The sequence below is a fragment of the Atta cephalotes genome (genome assembly GCF_000143395.1).
Source record: "Atta cephalotes unplaced genomic scaffold scaffold00019, whole genome shotgun sequence".
Lineage (NCBI taxonomy): Eukaryota > Metazoa > Arthropoda > Insecta > Hymenoptera > Formicidae > Atta > Atta cephalotes.
The window spans coordinates 4,476,670-4,500,930 of record NW_012130083.1 but is presented as its reverse complement, the minus strand read 5'-3'; the positions used below and the strand labels follow the sequence as shown (position 1 = coordinate 4,500,930).

The 24,261-nt window shown below is 32.2% G+C and overlaps 5 protein-coding genes across 5 annotated transcripts in view; 2 read left to right on the top strand and 3 right to left on the bottom strand.

Annotated features, from left to right (window-relative positions):
* Positions 1-5,407: 5,407 nt before the first annotated feature.
* On the bottom strand, positions 5,408-8,723 carry LOC105619190 (protein MTO1 homolog, mitochondrial). Its single transcript, XM_012200716.1, has 9 exons — positions 8,510-8,723; positions 8,103-8,402; positions 7,804-7,980; positions 7,197-7,604; positions 6,855-7,027; positions 6,089-6,538; positions 5,819-5,922; positions 5,651-5,711; positions 5,408-5,512 (listed from the first exon to the last, which is right to left on the bottom strand). The coding sequence occupies exons 1-9, from the start codon at positions 8,721-8,723 to the stop codon at positions 5,408-5,410; spliced, it is 1,992 nt and encodes a 663-aa protein (XP_012056106.1).
* Positions 8,724-9,359: 636 nt separating this feature from the next.
* LOC105619087 (MKRN2 opposite strand protein) lies at positions 9,360-9,977 on the bottom strand. Its single transcript, XM_012200618.1, has one exon. The coding sequence runs from the start codon at positions 9,975-9,977 to the stop codon at positions 9,360-9,362; it is 618 nt and encodes a 205-aa protein (XP_012056008.1).
* Positions 9,978-13,391: 3,414 nt separating this feature from the next.
* Positions 13,392-15,029, top strand: LOC105619086. The gene is made up of 4 exons (XM_012200616.1): positions 13,392-13,476; positions 13,654-14,131; positions 14,527-14,607; positions 14,684-15,029. Exons 1-4 carry the CDS (start codon positions 13,392-13,394, stop codon positions 15,027-15,029), a joined length of 990 nt encoding a protein of 329 aa, XP_012056006.1.
* Positions 15,030-16,411: 1,382 nt separating this feature from the next.
* LOC105619085 (methionine--tRNA ligase, cytoplasmic) lies at positions 16,412-21,186 on the top strand. The gene is made up of 16 exons (XM_012200615.1): positions 16,412-16,514; positions 16,784-16,935; positions 17,366-17,482; positions 17,555-17,716; positions 17,789-17,911; positions 18,001-18,116; positions 18,190-18,306; positions 18,378-18,416; positions 18,508-18,672; positions 18,762-19,038; positions 19,124-19,511; positions 19,727-19,940; positions 20,019-20,255; positions 20,332-20,662; positions 20,728-20,958; positions 21,037-21,186. The coding sequence occupies exons 1-16, from the start codon at positions 16,412-16,414 to the stop codon at positions 21,184-21,186; spliced, it is 2,922 nt and encodes a 973-aa protein (XP_012056005.1).
* A 237-nt stretch (positions 21,187-21,423) lies between these two features.
* LOC105619189 overlaps positions 21,424-24,261 on the bottom strand; it is a 4,023-nt gene continuing 1,185 nt past the window's right edge. Inside the window, exons 2-9 of the mRNA XM_012200715.1 lie at positions 24,026-24,190; positions 23,633-23,941; positions 23,434-23,561; positions 23,184-23,345; positions 22,758-22,966; positions 22,478-22,692; positions 22,140-22,405; positions 21,424-22,067 (exon numbers count right to left, since the gene is read on the bottom strand). Coding sequence (XP_012056105.1) covers positions 21,533-22,067; positions 22,140-22,405; positions 22,478-22,692; positions 22,758-22,966; positions 23,184-23,345; positions 23,434-23,561; positions 23,633-23,941; positions 24,026-24,190 — 1,989 coding nt within the window. The 3' untranslated portion in view covers positions 21,424-21,532. The remainder of the gene's footprint in view (positions 22,068-22,139; positions 22,406-22,477; positions 22,693-22,757; positions 22,967-23,183; positions 23,346-23,433; positions 23,562-23,632; positions 23,942-24,025; positions 24,191-24,261) is intronic.

Below are 24,261 nucleotides of genomic sequence, written 5' to 3'. Positions count from 1 at the left end.
ATTTCCCAATATGCCGACAAAATTTACAAACGCAACAATGCGTTACAATGCACGAGTAATCAACCCGTATAATGTAATAGAATGTAAGCACGCTATACGACAATTAAAATCGACCGATTGCGCTGCTCTGAAGTCCGGACTTGTCCACACTGCTCCTATGGCGAAGTCAGATTGTCAGAGAGTCGATTCTGTCGATTGTGTATTTTAAAACGAGATAAAAATTACAAAATGAACAAATTATAATTTTATTGATCAATATCTAGTAAATTTACTTATTTTTGTAATTTTTTCCTCGTTTTGAAATACATAATTGATCCCTAGAGACAAATAAAGAAAGAAAATAATGCTATCTGATTGGATGCTTTGCATCCTTATATCCCTCCTTTCGTATGTTGTGTATGAGCGAGTGAGTGAGAGAGAGAAAGAAAATAAATACGGTCGCGTTGTACTTTTGTTCTACTCAGTATCTTCATTTCTTCTCTCTCTCTCTCTCTCTCTCTCTCTCTCTCTCTCTCTCTCTCTCTCTTCAAGGCCTGAATGTATATTTATACCATTTTAAGTGTAAACATTTTGAGGATTTCAAACAACGTGAACAGACCTATAGCCATTAAAGTCATTCATCATCTACTTTCTTCTTTTACACATGCTTCATCAAGATCTGTTATCTACGAAAAGATAATTTTCAAATAAAAAAAATTATCTCAAGCATAATTATATGTGAAATTATGTGAAATACAAATTGAAATAAAAATTTATAAATGAAAGAAACTTGTATTACAGTCCTTGCCACAGATCTGTTTGCATTGATGATACTTTTTGCACTCACTTTCTCTTTTTTGGGAGATTTCAAGTAACGCAAATCTCAGGTGAAAGAAATCACCTTACATTCATATTAATATTTTGCGTATGCAACTCAAGTAATATTGCATATTTCATGTTGGAATCAAAATAAAAAGAGATATAACTATAATTTTATAATATATAATTTACAATAACACAAACATAATTACATATTTTTAATATTTCTCCATATAAAAGTAGATGAAATTGTTGTATAGCTTACATATAATTATATGATTTTTATAATTAACATACATATACATTTTATAATGAATATACGTATAACAATTTATATTTTAGATGTGATCAAGACTTGCTGCTTGGTGCAATTGGTTATGTTCAATAAAATGTTTACTTTGCAACTATTGGAAGTTTTTTTCTAATTAGATTATACTTTTAGATATAAAGGAATAGTTCTATTTCAGCAAAGAAAACTTCCAATAGTTGCAAAAAAAAAAACACTGCTGAACGCAGTCATTGGTTACAAATATAGCATAAAAATTTGGCTTCTAGACTAGAATACCTCCATAAGGAGTAAAAAAATAACTCCACCGGGTTTCAGGATCACCAGCGCCGTTCGGATCCGGCGTTAGGGTGCTATTTCATTTGTGCGTTTTTGTCATACGACAGAACAGAGAGGTTCTCTATTCCATAGCTAATTAACAGGCTTGAAAAATTTGTACGACAAAAACGTACAAATAAAATATCATCCTTAAACTGTAAATTTAATCAGTGGATATATGTATTATGTATGGATCCCTTAGGTTGCGAGCTGGACATTACGCTAATTCCGGAAAAAATCTATTATTGAAATCTCATTAAAAGTGTTATATTCCACACAGAAGTTAAAGAAACATACATACATACATACATAGATTCAACTGTATTCAGTAATAAAACTACAATTGATAATACACGCTACAAAACAAGAGATATATATATAAAAACGCATTGCAGATATTTACGCACGATAACTGAGATAGATTTGGCAACGTTATTTTTGGAGCAGCTTACTGTCCTGTAATACAATTCTTTGTTAAAAATCATATGATTAAAAAATCATATGATTAAAAAACTACAGAGAATAAAAATTTGTAACACAAGTTATAATCATTGTCAACTCAGAAACATGGACCATTAATATCATCATGATTAAGAAATATTAAATTTCAAAAAATTAAAACAATATTAATTTAGTTTCATTAGAAATATATTTCAAATTTAAACTTTTAAATAAATTAATATTTAATGATAAAAAGTATTTAATACAGAATTTAGTATTTAAATTTAAAAATTTAATTTTTTTAAACTACAATAGTATTAATATAGTACTAAATTTAGTATTGAAATGTTAATATTAATGGAAATACAATATATTTACATATTAACACAGAAAAAAGTCCTTTCATGCTATTTCTTTTCAAATAAAATTGAGAGAATCAATGGATTCAATATTTCTTCATTCTGCATGCATTTTTCTTTCCTGCAATCATATTATTTCTTTCTCAGTGAACTGTGTTTCATGAATCATACAAGATAAAAATTTATAACAAGGAATCAGTTAAATGGTAATAATCACTGTCATTCAGAAACACGGACCATAATATCATCATAATAAAAAAAAATCTAAACATGAAAACTACATAAATATCGTATAAGATGTAGAATTGTAATATTAAATACTTACTTAGAAACTGTCTTCGTGAATATTTTCTTTTGGAATTCGGGATCGATTTATATTGGCTATTTTTAGAAAATGGTTTATTTCAGTTATTTTTTTATACATAATTAGTTTATTCCTTTCTGCAGGTCAGGTTATGCCAACTTTCCTTAAAAATACTCTTTTATGCAGATTTTTTAATAATCTAAAAAATAAAATACATTTTACTGATCTCATAGTCATCTAACACAACATATAAATTATATCAATGATATATGAAAAGTTAGTCAGAGATTGGTTATAAAATTAATCACTGATAAATCAGTAACACGGACCAATTAATTTCATCATTTAAAGCAAAAGAATGCAAAATATTACAGAGAGAAAAATTCATGGTCCAGGTATATTAAAGCCGAGACATTGTCTTCTGATTGTTAATATTAAACACTTACCCTGAAACTCTCTCAGATCTTTGTGGATGTTTTCTTTGAAATTCAGAACCGATTTATATTATATCATTTTTTTTTAATGATTCCTTTCCACGAGATTGTATTAATTTTCTCAAAATGCTCTTTCTTGTGTAGATTTTTTTAATCTAAAAAATAAAATAAATTTTACCGATCTCATAGTCGTCCAACACATCATATAAATTATATCATGAAAGTTAGTCAGAGATTGGATATAAAATCATTGATAAATCAGTAACACGGACCAATCAATTTCATCATTTAAATAAGCAAAAGGATGTGAAATACAACAGAAAAAAAAATTTACGGTTTGAGTATATTAAAGCCCAGACACTACTGTCTCTTGGTTGTTAATATTAAAGACTTACCTCGAAATTCTCTCAGATCTTTATGGATGTTTTCTTTGAAATTCGGGACCGATTTATATTAACCATTTTTTTTAATGATTCATTCCTTTCCACGAGTTAGGTTATATCAATTTTCTTACAAAATGCTCTTTCTTGTGTAGATTTTTTTAATCTAAAAAATAAAATAAATTTTACCAATCTCATAGTCGTCCAAACACATCATATAAATTATATCATGAAAACTAATCAGAGATTGGATATAAAATTAATCATTGATAAATCAGTAACACGGACCAATCAATTTCATCATTTAAATAAGCAAAAAGATGTGAAATACTACAGAGAAAAAATGGTTTGATTATATTGAAGCCCAGACACTACCGTGTCTCTATCACAATTCATTCGAAGACTATATAACTTACCGATAATAGACTCATGTTTAGCTATCAATTCTTCCCGGATCCATTCATTAAATATAAAACTATTTGACTGATCATATGAATTATGACGTCATCTATGCTCGGTTTCAGGAATAGGCTTGGTAAAATCGTAACAAAGTTTTCAAATATTTTTTTCTCTGTCAAAACAAGTAATAATTAACAATTGTCTATTAAGTTAATTATATGTTATCTTACATATTCCTAAATGAGTGTTGTACAAAAATTAAATTATCTATCATTTACAGTTTTTACTATTTAAAATAATTACCTGTGCAATTCATTTAAATTGCTATTCAACATAATGTCATCAATAATTAAATACAAATGCGATTGCAATTCTTTTTTAGATAAACGAGAAGATGCTTCAATAATCAGTCTTAAAATATGATTCAAATTAATACAGTTGCTATACCTATTGCTATTGGTTTTAAAATTAATCACTGATAAATCAGTAACATGAACCAATAAATTTCATCATTTATAATAAAAATAAGAATGCGAAGTACTACAGAGAGAAAAATTTATGGTCCGAATATATTAAATTAATAAAATACTCTGAAGCACGTGCCACGTGGTCGACTGGTCGAGAACGCGGCCAGCAAATTTTTATGCATTAAATGCAAATTTTTGTAAAAAAATTGAAAAATGAAATTGATAAAAAAAGAAATTAAACGATATATCGAGAAATATAAAAAAATAAAATTTTCTTACCATCTTGTGTCTCTCCCGCGATTTTTTATGCGAGAGAATCAGATCGACGCGATGATTCATCTCACCCATTCGTAGAAGAAATGAAACGGAAATCAGCGCTTCTTCAATCTTTCAATCTTCTAGGCTGTGTTCGGAAATATCATATCCGAGTGCCTCTGTATGGTTTTATCCTTGTTGTTCACCCAATATGAAACAAGGATAAAATGAAACAGGGCACCCAGATAATATTTCCGAACGCAACGCAACGCGAGAAGCCTTCCCACTCTTCTATCTTTATAACTTGAGTAGGAAATCAATCAATCACGAAAAGTTTTAAAATGGTAGTTGATGGCAATCATCATTTCCATTATTTCCGATCATCCTCGACTGTAATTGGTTCGTTTACTACTAAAATCGTAATGCTTACGTATTTTCGTAAGCAGCTGAAAATAAAACTTTGATTAACTTACGAGATACAAAAAAATTTGTAACAAATAAAATTTATTTGGTATTATTTTATTGACGTAGATAAAATTAATAATTTTTTTGTCACGTAAGAAAAGATCAAGGACGACGAATTATGTAGTCGGAAATTTTATTGCAATTCTAACGATTAAATTAAGTGATATTTAATCAAAGTTAGCTTTAGATACAATGCAAGGAAGATACTTGAGATACACATAAATTTTATTTCAATTATTATTTATGCTAGTAATCATATTATAATAAAAGAAATGCATCAACAGATCTTTCTCACTTTTTAAATTATTCTTTTTAGAGTTATTGAATTGTTTAAAATTTCTCTCTCTGTTTCAAGTGTTTAAAATATCTTAATATTAACAGTTGTTCCATCAATATTTTACTTTGTGATAAATTCCTGATAATTTTATTTTTTTTAAAAACCATTGACAACATATCGTGAAGGATATAATTATTTATTTTTTGCTATCATAATATTTTACATTATTGAGCTTTCGCAACATTTTCATTGGAATGGAACCTAATATAATAAAGTAATCTTAATATAGCCGAAGGTGTTACACCTGAGATTTTATTGGCTGCTGCAATCTGTAAAAAAATTTCTCATTAATATAAAAAAAATATAGTGTTAACAAATACTTAAAATAAAAAAGAAATTTGCTTTTATGTTACAAATTAAAAAATCGATGCTTTTACAGAAGAATTATTAGCATTGAAAAAATTTACTGTGCGTGGAAGATGTTTCGTAAGTTTTTCTCGATCTTCATTAGATAAATTCAAATCAGGACTATAACAGAAATAAATAGTTAGTAACTTACTTAGATTTTTATTATTCTTCCAATTTTTATGCAACAATTAAATAACCGAACAACGAAATAAAGCTTTGACTTTTACCTATTGTAGTCGATATCGTCAGGTATAATCATTTGCTCGTTTCTCCTGATATCATTCACTTGGTCCTGCTGCTCCGCAACAGCGAAAATATATTTCGTCTCAATCTGAAAGTTTATTGTCAGTGTTTAAAAAAAAAAATATTAGAAAATATTAGAAAATATGTATTTTATTTGAACATTTGATCAAAATTTCTAAAATTTTTATTTTGTTTATACACAAGTTTTTAAATTGCCTTGTCTCTTCTAACATGCGTTCAATTAATTTGCAAACCTCTATTCTTCTCGCCAGACCGGAATCTCCATCAAGATGTCCTAATTGCGGCAACCATTTTGCTAGTTTTGCAAATGTCACTGACTCATCTGTCACGGACAGCATATCAAACGCTGATTTGTGTCCAGTGTCCTTAGAAATTTTCATTTTTAATAACCGTCGCCATTTGCTGGTCGACCGCACATCGCTCTTGAGTATCTGTACAGCTTCCTGCATTTTACGAAAAACCTCTCTCGTTTTCTCAATCCTCTCGCGAGAAACACAGCCTATCGCGTAACCCTTCTCTGTCAATCTCTGATCTGCATTGTCGGGACGTAGACTCACTCGAAACTCTGACCTGCTAGTGAACATTCTGTACGGCTCCGTGGTGCCTCCCGTCGTCAGATCATCGATAAGAACACCAATATAACCCTCGGTTCGACTTATCAAAAGCGGTGGTTTCTTAAATACCTGGATATACACAGAGATAAAAAACATACATACAAATATCTATATAATATTGGCTTCTTAATTGGCAGTATCGCGAAATAATGAAGCGCTGCAATCTTTACAAATTAAAAAAATCATAAATCATTCTTTTGGAATAAATTGTATAGCTTATCTTTTTCGGGATAAAATGAAGATTTACAATCAATGTAAATAAAAAAAAACTAAAATAAGCAAATTGTTCACGAGAAATTTTAATTCATGTGGTTATTTCAATGAAGGGCCATATGAAACTTATTTCTTCTTGGAAAGCATAATTTTAAACACTTTCTATAATCACCTTAGCAGCTGCGTTAATACCCGCGACGATACCTTGTGCGGCTGCTTCTTCATAACCAGTAGTGCCGTTTATTTGTCCAGCGAGGAACAGCCCTGGAATCTTTCTGGTCTCTAATTGGATGGTCAATTCTCTGGGGTCTACGTAGTCATATTCGACACCATAACCAGGTTTGACTATTCACATATAGATGCAAATGAAAAAGGGAATCAGAAAGATTTTATAATATAAAATCATAATAGAAATAAAAAAATTTTATTGTTGCTGATTCTCATTAGCCTACTATATTTATCTTTTTGTATTGTTTAAAAGAATTTTATTATAACTTAAATTTAAGAAGATTACCTAGACGAGCATTTTCCAATCCTGGGATACATTTAACGAGTTCCACTTGCTTTTCTTCCGGCAAGGTACACGATAATCCACTCGGATAAATCAACGGTGAATCCAGACCTTCCGGCTCCAGCCAAATCTGATGTTTAAGTGCCTTAAATCGCAGAATTTTACTCTCTATACTCGGACAATATCGCGGACCCGTTATCTCCTCCGTTACGTGTAAATTACAGTGCATATTATCCTTTATGATTTTTGCAACATTTTCGTTGGTATACGTCAGATGCGTTAGTATTTGCTTGTCGGGCGGTAGCCACACGTTATTGTTCATGAACGAGAATGGTATAGGTGAATCGTCCGGCGGATATGCCGTACATTTAGTGAAGTCGATGCTTTCTTTCTCTAACCTTGGTGGTGTGCCTAAAAATATATACATATAATTCTAAATTAATATGTAGTTATATGTATATAATTAACATTATAATTAAAAATTTTAACATAAAGGCAAATTATTAATTAAGGTATATTAATTATGTAATAAAAAATAAAAAATATTCATTAAATAAATAATATTATGCGAATTAATTAAAGACATATTATATGAAAACATTATTTTTACCAGTTTTCAATCTTCCTATCCGAAATCCAAGTCTGTCGAGTGTATTTGCTAAACCAATACTAGGTTCATCATTCAATCTACCTGCAGGCCTTTTTTCCAATCCAATGTTTATTTGGCCTTTCAAAAAAGTTCCTGTGGTTATAACTACTGCGTTGCCAAATATCTTCGTTCCGTCTCCTATAAAAATAAAATGAATTTGTATGTAACGTAAAAAATAAATACACCGAATCAGTTATTTTAGTTATTTTTCTTCAAATCGCAATTCTTTTTTTTATTTCATTATGAATTTTAAAACATACTGAGAATTACTCCTTGACAGGATAGAGAATCGTTCTCCAAAATCAGATCTTCTACAGAGGATTCATAAATATGCAATCTAGGCATATTGAAGAGTTCGGCTTGAAGATGTTTCTTGTATAATTTTCTATCAATTTGAGCTCTGAGACCCCATACCGCTGGCCCTTTACTCTTGTTCAAGACTCTATAGTATATTCCTGAAATGTCACATATCCGACAACATACTCCATCTAAAGCATCCACTTCTCTCATCAGATGACCTTTTCCAATTCCGCCAAAGGACGGATTACATGACATCTCTCCTGCAAACGTAATCATATTCAAATAAATTAGGTCATATAATTTAATTTCGATCAAAAATACATTTCATATATAGCGATCCAATAGATTTCAACATCTTTATGCACACCTATAGTACTTTTTTTCTGAGTAACCAACAGTGTCTTTGCACCCATTCTAACAGCAGCGGCAGACGCTTCCGTTCCAGCATGACCACCACCAACGACAATCACATCGAATTTGGTTTCCTTCGTATTTATTAATTGTCTCAGCAAGCGTTTCTGTTCGATACGAATATCGCACCACTGATTTAACAAAGATGATCTGATTCTTGTAAATATCATTTTGTCTTGTTGTCACACCTTTCGTTTGTATTTTACTTTCTGCAAAGATATTTGATCGTTTTTAAATATCAGAGAGAAAATATTAAAAAATAATGAAATCAAATATTTACATGTTATGGCTTATTATAGTTTTATAAATTATTTATTAATTACTGCTTATCTACATGCTAATACTTAGATGCACATTAACAATATTTAATCAGCTAACTCAGATCTGTCCAATTTTAACTCCGAAGCCAAAATGCAGTCATTAATGCAAAAAATTCAATAAGATTTCGGAGATTGTAGTATTGATAAGCATCGCACATCACACTTTACAATTTCCGAAATCTTACCAATATTGAATTGTAATCTTATCCATATTAAATTTTGCATTAATGATTTTACGTTTTAACTCCAGAATTAAAATTAAACAAGGCTAACCTAATTTTTCTAATACAAAAATCTTATTTTAATTTATCTCATGTTATAATATGACTTTCTTTCGGTAAAAAGGAAATTCATGCTGTAGTTAACAAGATAGAGATACAAATCGAATATTCGTCTGGGGAATTTTTTATGAAGAAGAAAAAGACATACAGACATGAATGTTTTTATTACATAAATTACAATATAAATAAAATAGAAGAAAATGTATCAAAAGAGATGATCTGACAGGAGATATTCTTGATCTTTCAACATTCTGTATAACGAAACATATTGCATTGCTTTGTACATTTTTGACAGTATCAATCGCTCACACAGCTCTTCTTTGCTCTTAAATCTTAGATCTCTATATCCCAGATTATTAAAAAATTCCAGAACAAAGTTGAAACAGTTCATATTGATGACATCATAGTTAATGGATTTCCATTTAATATCCTTTGACATAAGTATTAATGCTTTGTCCCATTGTGCAGTCCAGGCTGCTGGCACAAGCTCCAAAACAATACAATCAGTCCACTTGGTGATATCATTTTCTACTAGTCCCTCTTTGTCAAACTCAACAATGCCACCATTAGAGTTAACTATTCCAATATGCAAATCGTCACGTGTCATGTCGTAATCATCAAGAAAGCTGCCTTGTGAAGGCCGAATAACAACACTGGTTGGATTATGAATGGCATTCGCAAACGGACATGGAACACGAAACGGATCTACAATGAAGTTCTGCATTTGTGATGAGCATACCGGACATATCGCCGGAATTTGCATGCAAAACACATTCTTGGTCTTGCAATGATGGAAACAGATGATGCCTGGATCGTTGTTCATGTTCCCAAAGAACAAATTAAATTTAAATTTGACACTCCAAGATATACATATATTATAAGATTCTTATTTAATTCTATTTTCTATTATTTAAAGAAATTTTCATTCAATCAATCAAGAAAGACAAGAGAGCTGTCAATCTGCAGAACAAAATGTATATACAATAAAAACATTTGTCACATAAGGAACAACTTCGTCGACCACTTTATCCATTTTTTCCTCACTATTTTACAATGCTCGCACTGGAAACGAGAAAGCAAAAGAACACGAAAAGTGTAAAAAAAAATATATGTGATAATAAAAATGTGATAAAAAATAGATTTGCTCTTTCAATCAAATTTCTTCATCTCTTCCCTTTTCCTCCCCATATGGAAAAAAAGAGAAAAAAGATAAACATTGCAAGAAATTCAACTAAAAAAACAAGCCTAAAATATGTATAAAATACAAGTTTGTATATATATATATATATATATATATATATTAAGTAACGAAATAACGCTATAATTCTAACCTAATCTAACCTTGACGTATTCCATACAACGTAAAAAAATTAATGTTATTCCATAACATTACGTACATGATAGAAACATCTCAAATGCATGTGTTAATTATTAAAACAAAATACAATGCATTAACTGACTGACGTTATCAAAACAATCAGATGAAAAAACAAAAGCATATTGTCTAAATTCAATTCTTTTCAAAATACTTACATGACTGACGCACGTGCAACTGTAGTATGTACATAAATGTCATGCCGCAATGAGAGCTCGACGTCAAATACGCGAGTATCACTCCAATGAGATTCAGTAATTACGAAACTTCTTGTTGTCATACATCAGTTCTCAGACATTGTAACATTCAAATGTACAACGATAATTACAATGCTATCATCAGAAGACAATTGCTTCTCCTTCTCCTATAATTAATAGTTGCTTTTCCTTTACATTTAAGATCGTAGCACAAACTTTTGCAACTAATCAGAATCTTTCCTTTCCTGCCATTCTATGGAAAAGAAAATTTTCGATTGGTTGATTCCCTTATGCACTATGCGTTATGCAAGAGTCTGTGCTGCAACCAATATACACAAGTGAAGGCCTGAGCACTCACTGAGCAACAAGAATTGTCATAACATTTACTTAGACTTAAATTAAATTGTTTTAAATTGTAGACGTAAGTAACGCACAACCTTTCACATATGATACAACTTATTACTATATCTCCAAGAGATGGCAATAAATCGTACATCATACATCAAAGTAACGCTTATGCGTTACTTACGTCTACAATTTAAAACGGGGAGCACACTCTTGTATAACGCATAACATATAAGACGTAAAAAATTCAATCAATCAGAGTTCTTTATTTCATGGAAAGGAAGGAAACAAAGGACTTTGATTGGTATATTTTCTTATGCATTGTGTCTATATCCACACGAATTTGCATAGCTGCATAAACATATACATAAAGAAAATTATCTTTTCTTCTTTCTCCTCTTCCTCTTCTTCCTCTTCGTCCTCTTCTTTCTCCGTTTCATCTTCTTCCTTTTCTTCTTCTTCTTCTTCTTCTTGACGAATGGCCTGGCTGGCATATAAAATACAATAGATTAGACTTATCTCTTTTTACAATCCAGTAAATAATAGTTGAAAATCAGATTATTAAATTCTATCATAATACCTAAACTAAGGTCCATTTCTACCAATGTAGATTAACTTTAATCTCAATTCAACTTATTCTTTATCTTTTTTTAATTTTCAGAACTCGAAAAAGATGAAGAGTTAATTAAACCGAGATTAAAATTAAACTATATTGGTAGAAAGCCTAAGGTATTCATAGTCATATCTTATATTCAAAATTGTCTTAAGTACGGTCTTAAGAAGTCACGAACCAATTAGAAAACTGCATTAGCATCTTAAGACATTACTTAAGACTTGAAAGACTCAACTATGAATACCGGTCTAAGGCTCAGTTTCACAACTCATTAACGCAAAAGGTTCAACTAATAGACGAACTTTTTAATTCATCGATTGATCAATCACTATGCGCAAATGTAATTTTGTTCCATAAAAGCTGCATTTGCGCATAATGCGATTGATAAATCTATAAATTAAAAAACGCCCTATTTCTCATCTCTTCCCAATTCTAGTATTAGAAAGAGATCAGAAATAAGTTAAATCTCGATTGAGTTAACCATGAGTTATAAAACTGGGCCTAAGATGAGGCTGTGTTCGCTTTGTCATTCACAAAGCATTATTTATTAAACAAGAATGAAACGATGCTTAAAGCATTTTTTGTGAAAGCCGAGCAAACACAGCTTTAGGCCCAGTTAAAAATTGACGATTGCGATTGGTCAATTTTTTAGCTTCTGATTTCTGATTTATGATTAAAGCGGGGAGCATAGACTCTTGCATATGAAGCATAAAAAAATGAATTAATCAAAATCCTTTATTTCTTTCTTTTCTGTAAAATAAAGGACTCTGATTGATTGATTTTCTCATGTTTTGTGCGTTATGCAAAAGTCTGTTTTTCCGCTTTATAAAAGGCCCATTACAAAATACAGAGACTGGTGTTAGCATCATAGGAGCCCGCAGCCGCAGATGAGTCTCCCACTGGACTCAGCTGCAATATTAAAAATATTAAAGAACATTATCTGGGAATCGAAAACGTTCGAGAGTGTGGTCGAGTTGCCTTTGCTTTGAAGTATTTGATTAAATCCGAATCTACAATAGGTATTTTAACCCTTGAGTCGTAAAAAATTGACGAACTACAGTAAAATACGAGGAGAATAATTGAGTCCATTTCTTATGGCTTAAGGCTTAAAAATCTATTGTAGATCTGGGATAAGTAATCAGAAGAAAGAATTTTATTAATTGACCAATCAAAAAATGTTTCGAAGAATTCGTAGCGACAATTTGATCGCACTCCGAGACTGATGCTTGGTCGGTAATTCGATGGCGCCACCATTTCCTCAGTGTCGACGTCTAGCGGAACGAGGTAGAAGCACTAAAGAAGCTTCAAGATCGGAAGTTCTAGAGACTATTGAAAGCTTTGTTCTTCTTGCTGCGCACCTCACCGCACTTCTCTTCCACCATTTCCTCGTTGCGGGCTACATGTACGTTCTTGTGCTTCCCGTTGGACGTGGTGTGGACTCTACGACGACTATTAACCGCATATATTTGCAACCGCTGCACCTTCTTACACTTTCTGCAGCCGAAATATCAGAGCATATCAGAGGTGCAAAAGGTGTAACGGAATAAAGCGCGAAAATAAGATACTGCATCACGCGGCGAGGAAGGGCTTTTACCGATTTGGTTGGGATTGATGTGAAGAAAAGCGTGCGACTGTCGACCGCGGTGAACTGGACGAGTCTCAGGATTATACAGTCAGCGACTTCAAAGCGTCATCCTGGCGGCGAAGATGCAAGGCTGGTTTAATCGCGACGAGGATGGCAAGGTGATCATAGACAGCAATGGGTTTGTCACGATCACCTGCGAAGGTAATGGTAAATAGACCACAATTATATATTTATATATATATATATACACATATATATGTATATATATGGTATATTCTATTGGTGTGTGCATTGTTTACATTATTATACTTTACCATATAATATCTATTAGCAATAAGTCAATGCAGATGTATCAATGAATATTAATAACATCGATGTTGATAGAGGAAAATGTGGTTTTTCAACTGCATATATCAGAGATCGACGAAAAAGCCGAACAGATGTGCTTCAATGTCAATGGCAAAGACATATATATCGATGTTGTTCCATTTGAAACAAATGAAAATGATTCTGAGGGTGATAAGATCATGATTGAATCAGAGGGCAAGGAGTCCAAGGAAGAAAAGTTTAATAATACTCCAACAACAAGTAAAAATGGAAATGCAATTTTCCCTTGGTGCGACGCCTCGACGAAGATTTTCTTGAAAGAATACAAACTGAAAAAGGAATTAGTAAAGCATCGAAAATTAAAAAATATGAAGAGGGCATATCAGGAAATAGCCTATAATTTGGCAGAGAATGGCTTCAGTGTGTCGCCCTTACAAGTGGAAAATAGATACAAAACACTCAAACGTGCTTATAAGAACATGATAACGCACAATAGGAGGAGTGGGAGAGGAAAATATATTTGCAGTTACGAAGAGTAAGTTTGTTTTTCTAGAAAATTTTTACAAATTGACTTAATCATTGAATCACATGTTAAATCTTTTTTTTTTAATAAAGTTGTGGGCTTTAAGAATTATTCAGCCCATCTATAACTTCTTATTTACACTTTCTCTTTTTTCATCTAATACATTATATAAAGTGTATAGAGCTCCTGGATATTATCTTGTAAACCAAATCCTTTAAGTTCTTCGTATAATTCACAATAACATTAAGCCTTCTAACTTTTAATCACATAGTTGGAGTAGTAAACTTTTTATTTTCTGTATATGTGAAATATGTGATCGAACCTGGATCCATAGATTGCCAATCCATAGGCCGAGTTTGTAGAACCATCCATGCTTCATATGTCAAATATGTTAAATGTGCTTACAGTGATTTGGTTGAGATATTTTCCAATGATATATATGACACGAAAATGAATGATGAAGATGATGCAAAGGATCCAAAGGAAACGTAAGTTATAACTAATCAAAATTACAAAATTATTTAATTAAGTACTTTAAGGTTGATTCATAAATATTTTTTTAAGACTTTCACCTATTACTCAAAAAAATAATTCGTCTAGTGAGACATTTCGTTTGAAGACTCTTCAGCATAATGCCAGATTGGAGGCTCAGAATGTAAAGATAATTGAGAATCTACAGAGCTGTCAGCGTTTATTGAAGAATTTAATCACTTCTTTGGATAGTAAAAATAAAAATTCCAATTACGTGCCAAGTGGAGTCTTGCAGATATGTATGGAGATGCGAGACATACAGAAAGAGGCAAATGCTCGTACAGAAGAACAAAGGGAGAAGGCTAAGGAGCAGAGAGAGAAGAGGAATAACTTACTGGAAGAAATTGTAACAATTCTTAAGTCTAGAAAGGATACGTAATACAATCAGTATCAGACAAGTGTTGGACTCATCCTGAATAGTTACAGAATGATAGAATTTATTTATTCTTTTAAATGCAAAGAGATAACTTTCTTGTTGTGTATTTTTATAATTTCATCACGATTAATACACATTGCCTTCCTAGTAAAATTTGTTCTGTGTACGTCACAATAGATTTCATTATAATAGAATTTTTAAGAACAATGATTATTGTATATTCAATGATATCGTATTGAGGTTGTATCATGTAACTAATGTGAATATTTTTATTATAGTCAAGCGACATAAATTTTATATGAGATGGCTTTTATTTTTTACATAAGTTTTAAATTCTGCCGTGACTATTGTGACAAAATTTTAGAACATCACTGAAAAATCAAACATCACAGAGGACAGATTATTACTACGATGGCAGTCAGAGTGTTAACTTGTCTAGCGAGATGATTATTAAAAAATAGATAAAAATAATTGTATACTTACTGATACAAAAAGCATCAAGTAAGATTTTCATCTGTAAACCTAAGTTACACATCAGGGTCGAGATTTAGGGACTTATTCTGTAATTTTTAACGGCTGTAAAAGCGTGATCAGAGATTAAGGTTGAGATTGGAATGGAATTTAACCTAAGCAAAGTTCACTAAACTTGAGATTGATTTTCTTTGTTCTAATTGGTTAAATTCCAATGCAATCTCAATCTCTAGTCTGATTTACACCTTTACAGTCGTTAAAAATTATAGGCTTCTTAAATTCTACTCACTACAAATCAATCACTTTTTTGTCTGTCACCACTAATTTAAGTTACTTTACTGTATAAAGGTAAAATTAGATTAAGATAATACGAGTTAGAAGATATGAAATGTAATTATAGTTTTAAAATAAGGTTGCATTTGAGAAGATAAAAATTTTACTACACAAATCCAAGTTACCTCTTATGACCTTGTGTAAAAACATTTAAAAATATATTAATATTTCTTATATTGTTGAAGTATTCTATAATACCTTGAATTTTTTTGAACTTAATTATTCTATAATCAAAGCAAATATACTTATAATGAGAACAAAGATATTAAGATGATACATAAATATTCCTATAATTCATTTTTTTCTTATTGATAAAAATTTATTCTTATTGATAAAAATCTACTCTTCCTTCTGGCTTCCAATATTGATATCTGGCGATTTATAATTTTAAAGTGTCTACCTATAATGACCTATATACCCATGGAAATATCGTGTCCAATAAGAGACTAGACTAACTGGATCATGGATTAGAGGGAGAGACGAAATCTGACGCAATCCTCACGTCGCTCACATGTCTCCCGTGGTTGTGCGCTAACATATTTCTCTATTTATTGACATATTTATTAATTTATTTGATGACAATGATTGTTTCCACGAATGAGGGTAACCCGAACGCGCTGAAGTTGGTTATTGCAACTAAATTAGCGCAGGAAACCGTCTCCGTTAGGATTCTGAAGCCTAGTGGTGAGTCCATTAACCTCTTCCTGTTTCCCTCCGTGTCTTAGTTTATGTAAATTCTTAACGAAATATTCTTGAGATTATACATATAAACGACCTTGTCTTGCGGAATATTATTATGTCTTGATAGTCAAACCGATTAACTCCACTTTTTGTCAATTTCCTAATTTATTAGAACACGAATTCATATCTTCATCAATTTTCTCTATTTTTTGACTTGATCAATTTGATTTCTATGAAGCAATTAATGCATATGATTATGATTTATATATTAGATGCTACCCTGGGCCGTTTGCCGACGCTGACTATATCCACAGGATTATCTCTATTCAGTGTCTCGTCAGCATTGCGCTTCCTGTTATCTGTACCTAAAGAATTAGAGGTTCTCAATGACAGATGGTTGGAATGGGAAATTTCTCAATTACAGGTATTATTTTGATTTAACATTGAATCTATATATTAACTATAACTTTAGCTTTTATTTCTAATGGTCTTTGTGTTGTTTTTTTATTGTTATATCATTGAGAATGCTTATCCAGCAAGAGAATGACATAGTATAACATAGTGAATCATTCCATCTTTATTTAGTTTTATTGACAAATAATAAGGATGTAATAATTCATTGTGTATCATTTGTCTCTTGCTGGAAAATATTTTGAATTGGACAAAAAGCTATTGATTTTAGGAATATATAAAACTGGTTGCATTCAGCTGATAAAACAGTTCATTGAGTAATTTTTTTACAATTCTAAAAGCAAGAATCAATCATATTAAAGAATCATTGAGTATTCACTGAGCTGCTTTGTTTATTAAATGTAGTCAACAATTCTTAATATTAAAGCTGTCATTCTTTGCAGCCAGCCATATTAAGTCACGCGAGTGTTAAAACTTCTAAAACTCTACAGAAATCCAATTTATGGTCTTTACTAAAAGATCTCAATAGTGATCTGAGAGACAAACAGTACTTAATTGAGGTAAATAATGAAAGCATTTTATTATTCAAATATTTTATTATGTTCATTGTTTATGCCACTTTTTTTTTTTAGAAATGTAGTAATTTATCACCAGCAGATATTTCTATTTGGGTAAGTCTTTGGAGCACCATATTGGTTACAGATATCATAAATGATATTGCTAAGGACTTACCAAGTGTCAATAGTTGGTTAGCTAATATTCAAAAACAGCCAATTATTCAACAATCAATTAAGGTAAAGTGGCGTTGTAATATCTATTTCATAAACATTGATTTGACATATGTAATTGATATATTCTGAATGCAGGAATCTATTGAAATGTTCAAATTAGAGAGAGGTCCAAAGGCTATTGCAAGTATTGAATCTGCTTCTTGGTTTCCTATCAATACAGCCTCAAATTCTCAAGTTCATGAATCAGTACCTAGTGATGTAAGTATTTTAAATTAAATATTTTTAATGGACATTCCGCAAATAACAGTGGATCTCGTATATATGTAAACCTAAATGATTTATTTTAGATTAGCCCAATTAAAGAAAAAGAGATGGATATTGTTAATCAAGAAGAACTTCGTAATATGGCAAAGAGCTGGACCACTGAACAATATCTAGAAGTCAAGGAAAGTTCATATCCTATGTAAGTTGGATGAATTTAACAAATTTATATAATTTATAGAAATTTATTAAGCTAATTTATATTTTTTTTTTAGACTGCCTAAAAAAGGTGAACGAAATATCTTGATAACATCAGCTCTTCCATATGTTAATAATGTCCCGCATTTAGGAAATATTATCGGCTGCGTTCTTTCAGCTGATATCTTTGCAAGGTTTCTACACTTAAAAAATACAAATACTTTTAATTTAACAATACGATAACGAAATTTTTTAACTTGTGCAGGTATTGCAGGCAAAGAAATTACAATACTCTTTACATATGGTAATTATTTCTTTTTGGCAACATACAAGAAAATTAATATTCCACAATTCAAATAAAATTTTAGAATATAATTTTAAAATTTGATTTTAAGTGGAACCGATGAGTATGGCACTGCGACTGAAGCAAAAGCTCTGCAAGAAAAAACGACTCCTCAAGCTATTTGTGATAAATTCTTTGATATACACAATGATGTTTACCGCTGGTTTGGCATCGGATTCGACTATTTCGGCCGCACTAGTACACCTGAACAGACAGAGTAAGATTGTAACTCCTATTTTTATTCTTTTATTTCTTTCGTTCCTTATTTACATTAATTACATTCATTTTCATGATAATTCTTTTCAGAATCGTTCAAGCGTTTTTCCTAAAAATTAAATCGCAAGGCTACGTGTTGACCGAGACTGTGGAACAATTACATTGCGAATCTTGTGATCGGTTTCTCGCTGATAGATTTGTGGAAGGCATGTGTCCTGGATGTAAGTACGAAGACGCACGCGGCGACCAATGCGATGGTTGTGGTCATCTCGTCAACGCAGTCGAGTTAATAAACCCTCGATGTAAGATCTGTAACACTAAACCTGTTGTGAAAAACTCAGTACAATTCTTCTTGGATTTACCCAAGGTGAAATTTATATCGTGATATTCCGTCGATATGTTTTCAGCGAAATACGAAATTATATACGAACATAGAACTCTTTGTGTTGCAGTTAGAAGAAAAACTGAAGGAATATTCCACTACACATGATAAAGGATGGTCCAACGTCGCGAGAGTAGTTTCAAAAGCATGGTTACGCGATGGTCTTCAGCCTCGTTGCATAACCAGAGATTTGAAGTGGGGAATACCTGTCCCGGTAGAGGGTTTCGAAAATAAAGTGTTTTACGTCTGGTTTGACGCTCCTTTCGGATATATCAGTATTACAAAGAGGTATACTAAAGAATATAAGCAATGGTGGCAACCTCCTTCTCAGGATATAAAAATCGATTTGTACCAATTTATGGCAAAGGATAACATTCCATTCCACACGATAATGTTTCCCGCTTGTTTATTAGCGGCTAATCAAAATTATACGTTGATGAAATGTATACTGGCAACTGGTATGATATTTTCAAAGAATGCATATCTTTCGAACGCATTTTTTTACTTTGTAATTTTGTAATTATGTTTTTTTGTATCTTTATTTTATGGTTTTATATCTTTATTTTAATCTTTTTTTCTTTTTGAATCTTGTGAATTCTCTCTTTTTATTTAATTTCTTTACATATATTTGTTCATCAATTTTCCTATTGATATAATATTTATTCTATTTCAGAATATTTAAATTATGAGGATAAGAAATTCTCCAAGTCTAGAGGTATCGGAGTATTCGGAACCGATGCCAGAGATACCGGAATTCCAGCTGATGTATGGCGATTTTATTTAGCTTACATTAGACCCGAAACTCAAGATTCCAATTTTAATTGGGTGGATTTAGCCACGAAAAATAATAGCGAATTACTAAATAATCTTGGCAATTTTGTCAACAGGTTTGTAATTATATTTTTTTGTAAGTCATCAATAATTAATGTCCTTATTAACAGTCTCAAAAACTTTATTATGGATAGAGCTCTAGCATTCTCTGAAAAATTCTTCGACTCTAATATACCACCGATAGAGCCGGAAGAGACCGATTGGACTGTATTAGCATTGGCACAACGTGAACTGTCGGCTTATATAAATGCCATGGAGCAAGGCAAATTAAAAGATGGCTTAAAACGCATATTGGCGATTTCGAAGCACGGCAATCAATATATGCAATTCCAGCAACCATGGGTGAAAATCAAAGGAAATGACGACGACAAGTATAATCAGTTTTATTTATTTTAATTGCTTTCTCAGTTGATCCTCTCAAGTAATATCTTTATTCAAAATCAACAGGAAAAAAGCCGGAACTGTTGTTGCAATTTGCTGTAATTTAGCCTGTCTTCTTTCCGCTCTTTTGGCTCCCTTTATGCCCAATACAGCCAAACAATTGAGATCTCAACTAGGTTTGAGTAACAAAAATTATGGTTATATCCCCGAAACAATAACAAACATGTTACCTACTTGGCACAAAATCGGCAAGCCCAGTCCGTTGTTCACTAAGATCGAAGATCAAAAAGTTGAAATGTTACGCAAGAAATATGCTGGACAGCAAGAGACTAATGGCGATGGAATGAACAAAAGTTCCGAAAGTATCGCATTATTAGAAGCCGCTATCATAAAGCAAGTTAGTACATTTTTTTCTTTCCTTATAATCGACGAGAATCCTTGTACATTTTGTGTATTTCCTAGGGCAACTTAGTAAGAGAATTGAAAGCTAAAAACGATAAGGGCGTTTGGCAACCGCAGGTAGAAATTTTATTAGATTTAAAAAAAAAGCTAACCGATCTCAAAAGTAATGCGAATGCGCCTGCGAAAAAATCACCTGCGAAAAATAAGAAGGCCGAACCGATGCATATGCCCGAACAAAATGGGGATGCTCTAACAGACGTAGCGACATTAGAGTCAGCGATCGCGAAGCAGGTATTGGATGTCATAAAATGATACCTTTTTTCCTTAACAACTTAATGTCCAATTTGTTACATTACATCGTGATTTCAGGGCAATCTCGTACGAGAATTGAAGGCCAAGGAAGATGGAAGTGTATGGAAGCCACAAGTGGAAATATTATTGAAATTGAAACAACGTTTGTCAGATCTTACTGGAACAACACCAGTCATTGTTGACAAGAAATCTAAGAAAAAAAAATAACTACATTTCCTTTGTGATAGGATAATGGAAATTTTTTATATATTACATTATTTATAGGTATTTCTTCGGCATATACACATTAATACGTGCAGAGCACGACGTAATAGTATTTGACTAACGATAAAAAAATACATGCGCTTTATTTAATATTTTTATTTTTAGTTTATTTTACCTACTTGCGCGTTATGTATCAAAACTTAGAAAGGGGGGGGGGATCATGAAAAAAAACATTTGTACTTTATTTAAATACGTTCATTCGCACTGTGCATGTATAATTTAGTAAACAATTTACATAAAAGGCTACCGTTATTAGAAATTTTACCTATCTCGATTTTACATATCTCCTTTATTGATACCGCTTAGACATTAACACCTGTTGAAAGAGATTACTCGCTTCTGGGAGTACTGGGAGAATGATGTTATTTTTAGGCGGAGCTTTATCTTTTAGTAATATTTTATTTTTCTTATCGATTTTAATGTCTGTTTTAATGTTTGATTTAATATCTTGTTTTATATTTGATTTAATACTTGATTTAATATCTTGTTTTATACTTGGTTTAATGCCTAGTTTAATGTCTGATTTAATACTTGGTTTAATGCTTGGTTTAACGCTTAGTTTAACACTTGATTTAACGCTTGGTTTAATACCTGATGTAATATCTGATGTTCGCTTCGAATTCATAGTATAAAAGACAAAGTACTCGATACCAAATACGATAAGTGAAATTATTATACCAAAGAATAAAAGAAATAAGATCGGCGCCGCTTCATAAATGGTCACGCTGGAGACGAAAATTTCATCGCTTGGGCAATAAGGCTTCCTGGCCGACCGACGACGTATTTCTCGCCGTCGTAATCCCGAAGTGTTTATCCTCAGTAATCTATATTATATAATGATATAATTTTTTTTAGTGAAAATTGTAATATTTAACACATTGTGACGATGTACTCACGCTATTTTTGAAATTTCATGAAAGTGACTTTTAAGATTAGACCACAGACCCAACTCAGACTTCAAGAGGTGTACTTCTGTTAGCTGACATATCATCTGTTTGTCGAATGCAAGTTCGATGGATGGATAAATATCATCCGGATCCGCGTGATAAGCAAAACCTCCTCTCTTTATTCCCTCCACGCCCTCCTCGAGCGAGATAAATCTCTCTGATTCGGGTATAGCGTTCCAAAAGGGCCTGAAGTATTGCACGTCCGGTCTTGGATTCTAGTAAAATATAGAAGCTTGTCAAAACGAGCTTAAAAATATCGAATTACTATTTGGCAATGCTTTTTTTACCCGCAGCAAAAAATTGAAGAAGACATTTTTCTCAGCAGCCATCTGCATCTTACTATGCGCCAATGAATACAATGAATCATTCATTTTTTGAAGAGGCTCATTCAATCTGGCTGACACTATCGCCGCTCCATAATAATTGTATACCAACAGGCCGAAGACCGTGATCTGAATTAAGGCGATTCGACTGGCCAATTGATTAGAGAGAGAAGGAAAACCTGATCGATATTACAAGAACAGAACAATATATCTTTGCTGTCGTATCATTATGATCGTTAAGTACCTTGCTGGCATAATGCGGCAATGGCGATCAATGCTGAAATGCTGCAGCCATAATCGTCGGCACGTTCTAACTTCAGTATGCAGGAGAGGATCAGAATTGTAATCACCACGATCAAGATGATCGAGTACCACGTGTCCGCCGCGAACGGTTTCAGTATTATCCAAGGTTTCATTTTCGTCGCAGGTATGGTACGAAACATGAAACAGGTACTGAATGAAAAATTATTCGCGAGTTGGACAAGAGATCTTATGTTGCTGTGTTTATTGTATTTTATTTATTTATGTAACAAATTCTCAAATAATAAGTTCAAAATCGGGACATAAGACATCTTTTAGACAATTCTCGCAAAAATATCTTTAAGAGTGCGTCTTGTAACACATTATGTTCCGAATTTGGACTTTGTTTTAAGTTTTCTTCATTGCTTACCGTGTAGGCCATTGTGGAAAAATAACGCGCGCGTAACCGTATCTCTCGATCGTCAGAATAGATGGATAGTAACCCAAATCCGCATCGTCCCTCTTCAAGGTGCCCATCAAAGGACCATTACTATCATTCTTTTCCCAGTGATCGATCTCAACGAGGTCCATACTGCACGCGAAAACATTCATTAAGCCTGGTTAAACGATCAATATACAGTACATATGCGAAAATATTTAAATGTATCATAATCAATTACGTAAAATTAAACATGTCGGCGACGTGCGAGAGAAGAGTGTATCCGAATTTTGGCCAATTGTCCATGACCTCGAGGCTGTCACCCTCCAGGTAATCTATCAAACTCACATTCTTTGGTCTATGCAGCACCTATGTACATTTTCTAATAAAAAGTAATTAAAAAGTAATTAAAATACATGTTTTTTTAAGATGAAGCTTACAATTCCAGCCGCCTTAGCTCGCATTCCATGATAATCTCGTCGTCTGTTGATTCTCGAATCGGTCAAATTGATCGTGAGTCCTTCGTTTTCTCGCCAACCACCAAGCCATGTAACGTTAAGCACTCCGCCGCGCATTTTACAGTGATTATATACATCATAGAGAACGTAATCAGTATCGTTCGGCAGCAAGATCGCAAAATCCGTGACAATGCTGAAGCCACTATCGTTTAAACTCTGCAAACTGTCGTTCAAGTTGCTCCCGAAGATCAGCCAGACATATGAATAATCATACATACGATGAGTTGTACCCTATATACAAATTTCATCTTTTTTATTTGATTTCCAGAGCGAAAAATTCTGTTTTTCTTTTTTGCAGAATTTCGAAATTCTCACTTCGTTGAATATGCCACTGATGTTTTGATTTGGACATCGTATATCCACAAATACGCCCATGGTTCGATCGGTGTCAAGATATCTAGGTATATCGATTTGTAATCCAGCCGGTTTAATTGCCGTGGACATCCCGACATCGATTAGCAGCTTCAGCGTGAGAAAATCCTCTGTGCAAAAAAATTTTAAATTCTAACAAATTATATATATATATATATATATATATATATATATATATA

Bases quoted from the DNA above. Each gene is read 5' to 3' on its own strand.
- LOC105619085 (XM_012200615.1), top strand. From the start codon at position 16,412: ATGATTGTTTCCACGAATGAGGGTAACCCGAACGCGCTGAAGTTGGTT. The intron at 18,117-18,189 runs GTAAGTTGGATG...TTTTTTTTTTAG, and splicing joins AAGGAAAGTTCATATCCTAT to ACTGCCTAAAAAAGGTGAAC. The intron at 20,256-20,331 runs GTATAATCAGTT...CAAAATCAACAG, and splicing joins AAAGGAAATGACGACGACAA to GAAAAAAGCCGGAACTGTTG.
- LOC105619190 (XM_012200716.1), bottom strand. From the start codon at position 8,723: ATGATATTTACAAGAATCAGATCATCTTTGTTAAATCAGTGGTGCGAT. The intron at 7,981-8,102 runs GTATGTTTTAAA...TTATTTTTATAG, and splicing joins CTGTCAAGGAGTAATTCTCA to GAGACGGAACGAAGATATTT. The intron at 5,712-5,818 runs GTAAAAGTCAAA...TTTCTGTTATAG, and splicing joins GACGATATCGACTACAATAG to TCCTGATTTGAATTTATCTA.
- LOC105619086 (XM_012200616.1), top strand. From the start codon at position 13,392: ATGCAAGGCTGGTTTAATCGCGACGAGGATGGCAAGGTGATCATAGAC. The intron at 14,132-14,526 runs GTAAGTTTGTTT...ATGTGCTTACAG, and splicing joins TATATTTGCAGTTACGAAGA to TGATTTGGTTGAGATATTTT. The intron at 14,608-14,683 runs GTAAGTTATAAC...TATTTTTTTAAG, and splicing joins GCAAAGGATCCAAAGGAAAC to ACTTTCACCTATTACTCAAA.
- LOC105619087 (XM_012200618.1), bottom strand. From the start codon at position 9,977: ATGAACAACGATCCAGGCATCATCTGTTTCCATCATTGCAAGACCAAG.